Source organism: Photinus pyralis, unplaced genomic scaffold, assembly GCF_008802855.1.
Source record: "Photinus pyralis isolate 1611_PpyrPB1 unplaced genomic scaffold, Ppyr1.3 Ppyr1.4_LG1, whole genome shotgun sequence".
Lineage (NCBI taxonomy): Eukaryota > Metazoa > Arthropoda > Insecta > Coleoptera > Lampyridae > Photinus > Photinus pyralis.
The window spans coordinates 4,341,205-4,348,756 of NW_022170249.1; the positions used below are offsets into that span (position 1 = coordinate 4,341,205).

Below are 7,552 nucleotides of genomic sequence, written 5' to 3' on the forward strand. Positions count from 1 at the left end.
AGGCGCTTTCTTTCGGTGATTCAAACGCGTTTGGATTGTCAAATCACGTTCTTTCGAAGTGTGATCTTATGATCATGATTGCTAAAATCGTGTGAACAAACTGAACATAAAAGTTTTATGATCACGAATTCCTAACCTATAAATGCAAGGATATTTTTGCTCAAATGTTCGATTAGTCAATATTTGTAACTGAAGAGGAGCATAATTGTGCAAGTACTTCCACTTGTATTTAAATTATTTTCATAATCCAAACAAAAAATACGTAATTCGAATGCAAATGTGTACTATACGTAAACTTAACCATACTTTGATTTAAATTCGCGCGTTCTTTCGTAAAACGTGATCCTACGAATCACGATTTTGAAATCATGATTGCTAAGCAGCCGAAAGAAAGCGCCTTTTATGAGATTTCTTTCGACAGGATTGTATCGGGAACAGTGGAACATCCCACGACGTTTATAGCGTCCATTTTTCAGTGAAAAAAATTCAATGTCAACAAACTACAAACTATAGCAACGGCCGTTGCCACAGAAACAAGGTAATGCGATTTTTACAATATAATGAAATTTTGTAATCTTTGAAATGAAATAATGATACAAAACAGACTTACAGTATGAAATAAAATACGTTACGATATACGTCCGGTAGGTTACTTGTAACAGTACTCGTTTAAGACATTCTTGACTCGGCTCCTGACGTCGCCTCGTCCATAATGTCTAACTCGTACTGTTACAAGTAACCTACCGGACTTATAACGTAAATAACTATTTCCGCGCTCGATCTCGTTCGATAGTAAACTGCCGCGATGTTCGGTCCGCAACCATTTATACACGCAAGCAATGTAAGTCTAGTACATTCTCGAATAATCGCGCGCGTAGAAAATTCCAGAGCGCCAAAGGCGACGTCATGTCTGGAGCATTTCCGTTACAATTAGAGCAAGGTCCTAATTTATGAACGTGAGCATTAATTATTTTCTTTTGTTGCTGAGCTTGAGTTCGTTTAGGTTAAGAATTTACTTCAATAGCTACTTGCTTTAATTTTATTTTATGTTAATTTAGGTTTTTACACGGCTTCTAACTTTATTTATGTACCAAGGTTAATAATTTATTGTAAAAGGGTACATTTTGTTTGAACAATAAAATAAATTTTGATGGCGACTTAAGGATTTCACTCAATTTCCAGAGAGCACCGTTCGTGGTTTATTTTAATATGTTGGCGAGGTTTTAGACCAAATTTTCGTTTGATTGCGTCTGTTGTAGTTCTATTTTAATTTTTGATGTGGGGGTCGAGTGTACGTTGCCATCCTTTTTCCGATTGTATTTTTATATTTTTTAGTAGGTACGTCATGTGGTAGAGTATCCTTGTATACTTTTCATTTAATGATTTTTCGACGTTTGTTACCGAGTTTGTTACTATTTTTAGCGCATTTCCACAAAAATAAAAAAAAATGCGCTATTGTGGCCACTTTGTCCGTCCGTCCTCTTGTTTTGCGACGCTACTAGTTCTTTATCTTAAGAGCTATTGTTCTACTTTTTTCGCTGGTTCGTTATGGTGTCGAGTCTTGCACCAAGGAAGGAATTTTTTCTGTACCGCTTACAAAAAAAGTTATTGTAAAAAAAAACAAAAAACCGTTTTTTACATGTTCCATAATTTTACACTTTTGCCGTTTATTAACGATCCTAGAGATCGTTTATAATTTTGTATTGCTGTCTGTCGTCTGTCTGTTGGTCTGTGCGTCTGTTCCTTTGTCTATCTGTCCCTGTATCTGTCCGTGTGAACGATAACTTTGTTTAGAAATGTCCGATCGCTTTTACATCTCCGTTAGTTATTAACTGAATTGCATGAAATTCAATATGGGCATAGCTTTAGCCATATAATACGCAATGCCAAAAGTTGAATCGATTCAAAATTCACAGTGCCCTTTTCGCATCTCGACCATTTATAAACCGAATTGCAAACTTTTTTACTTATAAAAGTATTTGAATGAAAATTGATACCTAGGCACTTGGAATAAAGGAAAATCAAACGCCAGTTTCAAAATTTGGTTTCGCGCATGCGCAGTGTCAACTTTTTTTATTTATGGAAGCATTTAAGTGAAATTTGATATTTAGGAGCTTGGAACAAAGGAAAATCTAACATTAGTTTCAAAATTTAGGTTTGCGCATGCGCAGTTACAACTTTCCTATTTAGAAAAGCATTGAAATGAAATTCTCTTCATAAACTGAACTTGAAGTAGCACGTCAAAAATGGATTGCCCATGTGCAACGCTATCTTTCATATTTGTGGCCGGATTTTTACGATTTTAACAGAAGTTGCATCTTACAAATGTGAAATGAATGGAAATGCGTTTTATGTAAATCGTTTACGATTACTTTTTAACTTGTTTTTAGTTCCGTTTGTTAATTTAACCGTTTCTTCGTTTAGTTGTTCGCTATTGTATTAATGTTGTTCATTGTTAAGTTAGTGTAGAATGTCTTGCGAAATGTATTCCAATCTGCGTGTTTGTACCTTTGTACGATCGCGTGTATTTTGTGAGATTGTTGCTTTGTACCAGGTCTATTTCGAAAATAATAGGGTTAAGATCGGAGTCGAACTCAGCTAACGACATTTGACGGTTTAGTATATTCGCTAATAATTATACATTATTAGCAAATTTGATTCCTGTACATTCAATACTAAACATTTTGTTAAATCACCATCTACAGTGATATTCCTTTAAAAGTAGAGAGAGAGGGATTTTCTATGTCTAGTTTTAAATGACAAAAACTCTTCTGAAGGACGCGTAATTTTATGCAACCAAAATAACTTCTTCAAACAAAGATCTGGCTGCCACATTAATTAATTTGAATATTGTTGCTTTGGCTTCCGTATTTTTATTTTCGTTCGTGTGCGATGTATCAATTGGCATAGTGCCGGTAATAGTGTAAGGAGCGCAAGAGACTTATTTTGTGTGTTGATCACTTTAACATTACTGGTTATTTAAATGCGAATATGAAACTATATGTTTTAATTTTTGTGGAAGAAAATCCCATGAGAAACATAAGGGAAATAGAGGGCGAATGTAATATCTCTCCATCATAACGTAAAACTGTCGTTTTTATTAAAATCAAGAATGACAGTACAAAATGCGTGCGCATGTTATTTTGGTTGCATAAAATTAGGCGTCTCTCAGAAGGTTTATTTGTCACTTATATGTAATTGCACAAGAGGTTTGTATTTTACCGAGTAAATTTGGGTTGTTTAAGGATCGTGGCCCTGCGTCATTGATTTGTGAATCAATTTCAGACATACGTTACATTGTAACATCTATCAAGTGTGCGAAATCGACAAAAACTTGTCCGAAATTGATTCAAAAATTAATGGCGCAGGGCCACAGACTCCCGATTTCAACTGTATATTAAAATTTTACAATTTGAGAACAATTTGATAAATTAATTGAAGAGGCGGGTGAAAGTATGAAAGTAAAAAGAGAGAAGAATTAAGGGTTAATTATTGAAGATGATTAACTGAAATGCTATAAGTAGGTGTAAATTACAATGAGCGAAAGAAAAAATGTGACAATGAGTAACAAAGTAATCAGAAATGTTTTGAATTTTGTTTTGTACATAAAATGCTCAAATCATATAAAAATTACTAAATTTTGCAGTCAATTTTAGCTTTTGTGGTACATTAGAAATGAAGAGTCACTGATGCGGTTGATTTTGGATTGCAATTCATGTCACTCGTTTCAACTTCTTTCCTACTGTTGTACCTATTGCAGTTAGCAGAAGAAAATATAAGGAGATAAGTGTAAGGGGTAGTTACATTATTTAAATTGATTACCACTTTAAAATTGATCTAAATATGATTTTTATGGTTTTGATGTTGATCCAATTTCAGTGGACGTTGATCAAAAATGAATCTATATTGGAAGTATTATACATTTATAAATTTTTAATCCGAAGAACTACTTGATGTTGCTCCAGAGTCATCCACACTGAAATTGCTATGAACCTGCATGGGTACAAACCACTGGAGGATACCATAACAAACGTCACTCACGCACAAGTGGTTAGCTAATACTTAATGCAACTTTAGGGTCTGTTGCAGAAAACGAGAACGTATAGACAGCCAGCAAGAAGATTCAAAAATAGATTCAAGTATTATACCTAGTTGTAGGTACAGTGGGCGATCAAAAATGAATAATTATTAAATTATTCAATGTTGGAATTTTCGAATGCAGTCAAAGCAAAGAGTCAAGTTTTGATTTTGATTTTTTTTAAAAAGAGATAGGCCAAACTTCTGTAAGGTAACGGTATTGATGCATCTGTATAATGCCTATATGGCATCGATGGTATGCTAACGCAAGACCTTGGGGACTAGTGGTGGGTAAAATTAATTGTGCTAGGAAAGCGAGCGAAGGTCTCCAACCTTTTATAATGTATAAGTAACTGTTACATCTATCTGACGAAAGTTCGACTATGGCACTTTTGGTGGGTGGACCAATGTCCAAACGTACCCACTTAAGATCCAGTCGAGTCAAATAAAAAAAAACTGTTTTTCCATTTTAATTGAACACGTGGAAAACATGTTTATTTTAACGAGACGATACGTTTGCCCATGTAATCTTCATCTTAGCCAAATATGACACCTGTTTGTTCAGTTCAAGGCAAAGGTAACTGTGATATTTTTTGGCTTTGTAAAGTTTTTGAAAATGACCTAATCCGCCTATTTCCATAAAGGTACAATTGGTTGTCTTTCCGTGTAACAAACCGATGGGGTGGAAACTTTTAAAGTGTAAGTCTTATAAATATGTTTTTATCAGGTGCGACTGAGTTTACTTCACCAACAATTTATTAGCCGTCAGCACATGAGCACACTGATAAGAATATCAAATATTAAAATGGTCGATTTTCATTACAAGATACTAGAAATTAACTTCATTATAGGTAGGTAGTCGTCAAGATGAAGATTGTGATACTGGTAAGGGAATATATTTGACGAATTTCTTCACACACTTCTTTTTATTCAGGCCTTCCTTTCTATAGCAGGATTTGCAGTTTCCCAAAAAACTGTTTCAATCACTGCACCTAACTGCAATTTTGATATCTCCGTCAAAGCGCCAACGTCTAAGTGCTGCTGTCCGCTCAATGGCACTGAGTAAGTACAAGTTATACCAAAAAAGTTTCAACACAGTTGTGTTAGACAGATAGTCAAATAGGTATTCTAAGGATTTAATTCACGAGTGGCGAATCCACAAGTGGACTAAATTTCGCGAGATGGTTTGTTTCGGTTTATCGTTGAATATAATAAAGCGTTATTGAGAGTTGCTGCTATTAAATTAAAGTATGTGTCCCCCAAAAATTTCAATATTTCGTGCGTTTATTTCAGTTTCTGCACTATGATGCCATTGCTAAAACTATACCTAGTGTTTTAACATACGGTCATTATCACCAAAGATGATTCCTGGGCTTTTCGTTGCTACCCATAGCTCACCTTTGATGAAATGACTGCAGCATAAACTATGACTGCAAATTCATCGATGTGTCACAAACCGTCTTGCGCATTTATTTCTTAGCTGTTTACTACCGAACAATTTTTTCTGATTTTAGTCCCACCTCACCAACAACGGCACCCAGTAAGTTAGCTACACATTTAATTACTATAGCACGTAACTATTTTCATTTTAGATGGAAATAAAGCTGGATGTCGCGAGAGTAAGTATCCTTGACGAAATATTTATGGGCTTTATCGGATAATAAAACATTTTTAGTAATAACTTACGAGCCACCAACCTGTAATAAAGCGGAACCCACGAAATTCCCTGGAAGAGAATGCATCAGTTATTATACTTGCGTTGCAGGTTGGTTTGGATGGGGAGTAACATCCTCACATACTCCATGCCCTACTGGTCAGATGTTTAGTTACGTACAGCAAAATTGCATTAAATCACCCAATGGTTGTTGCCCTATTTAGGAGCAACGCACTGTCCATTTTTTATTACAAACCGAGATACTCGGCCTACTTGTTTAAATGCGGTTTGTATTGTTAACCAACATGTTTATTGAATCAATGCTTGGAAAATAAAAATGTGTTTACTTTTATCAATATCTACCTACTGCACGGCCTTGATAATGAAAAAGTAAATTGTCAACGCAACCCCTATTTGATAAATGTGGTAAGCTGACTGGTCAAGTATACGCAATTCTGCACTGATGGGCGCAAGGGTCTTATGGGATTGTGTTAAGACAGTTAAGGATGCGCACGCACTCTGGTAAAGATCCTAAGATATGCTAAGGGGAGCATCGGAAGTATTGAGTTTGGCGTACTAGCCTTGGAATGTGAATTTCTCCCACGTGTAGTAAGTGGTGAGTGAATGGTGCAGGCCATCATGTTGGCCGTGCTCTGTTGTTAGGATATTGTTGTGTAAAACCCCTGGCAGATATCCTGGATGGGCTCCGAGAGTGCCATGACCATTACTCTTTAATGCGGTCTCGGGTAGCGTCCGATGATTACCGCTGAGTGACGTATTCGCTCGAATCGAACGAAAAATCTAAGACCTCATTGATAATACAAACAGTTAGGGGGTCATCTCGACTTGCAGGTGTGTTAGCCGGGAGGAAAATGAGAGACATAGATCGCCGTAACTGATCAATTGGCCGAGGGTCCTAGTCAGAGGGCCGAGGCGGGATGTGTATCCTAAATAATACGTGGAGAGGAGGTCCAGGACAACCAGTCAGACCAAATGCTGCCATGCGACCCCTTATACCGTACGCGCGTAGATTACAAAATGTGAAATTGTATCCTGGATCTTACCTTGATATATCCACGTTTAAATCAAAGATATTGAATACATACAATCGACAAGCTTTTAATTTTTTATAGAATACAACTACTTCAATTATTTTTAAAACATTTCACTCCTTGATACCTTTACCAAAAGAGTACCCATATAATTTACTCTTTGGCTTTTACCTACCTACACAAAGTTTTACAGAACACTTACTTCAACACCTTCCTCATAACTTTGCAAAACATGTTCATTATCACTTTCAAGTTCAGGCTTCTATACCCGTCGCTTAGTTTCTCAGGGGTCTGCGGGGTGTAGATTTAGAGTACTGAGGAGGCGGTACTACAATTCGCAATATCGTTTCCCTCCGTACATTTTCTTATGTAGGTACGCATCTTTCCCTTCCCATTCCGCGCACACAATATTCAGATTCACTATAATCAACAACTCAAACAAAACACCCTATTACCAACACGCTAAAATAATGTGTTTTTAGGTGTTGTTGCTATAAATTAGCATCGATTGAAATCCGTCAATCAACGCCATTAGTACCAGCAAAAATGGCAAACTGATCTAGGAGTACTAAGACTAATTTTCCTCGTGTAGTGAAGGGGTGTCGTGTCGGTACGTCAGGTGGATAAACAAATAATTTGGTTTGTTACTTACGTAACTTTCGTAAATCGTAATACCATTGAATAATAAATCTGAATTTATTATTCAATGGTAATATACTGACCAAACTGATTGCTGTTTTTACCACCCGCACGTGTAAGGGCATTGGGG

At 36.2% G+C, this 7,552-nt stretch overlaps 1 protein-coding gene across 1 annotated transcript; it reads left to right on the forward strand.

The window, feature by feature from the left end:
- Positions 1-4,820: 4,820 nt before the first annotated feature.
- Positions 4,821-6,084, forward strand: LOC116159598. Its single transcript, XM_031472618.1, has 5 exons — positions 4,821-4,962; positions 5,012-5,139; positions 5,592-5,617; positions 5,670-5,696; positions 5,753-6,084. The coding sequence occupies exons 1-5, from the start codon at positions 4,945-4,947 to the stop codon at positions 5,953-5,955; spliced, it is 402 nt and encodes a 133-aa protein (XP_031328478.1). The 5' UTR covers positions 4,821-4,944; the 3' UTR covers positions 5,956-6,084.
- The last annotated feature ends 1,468 nt before the right edge of the window (positions 6,085-7,552 follow it).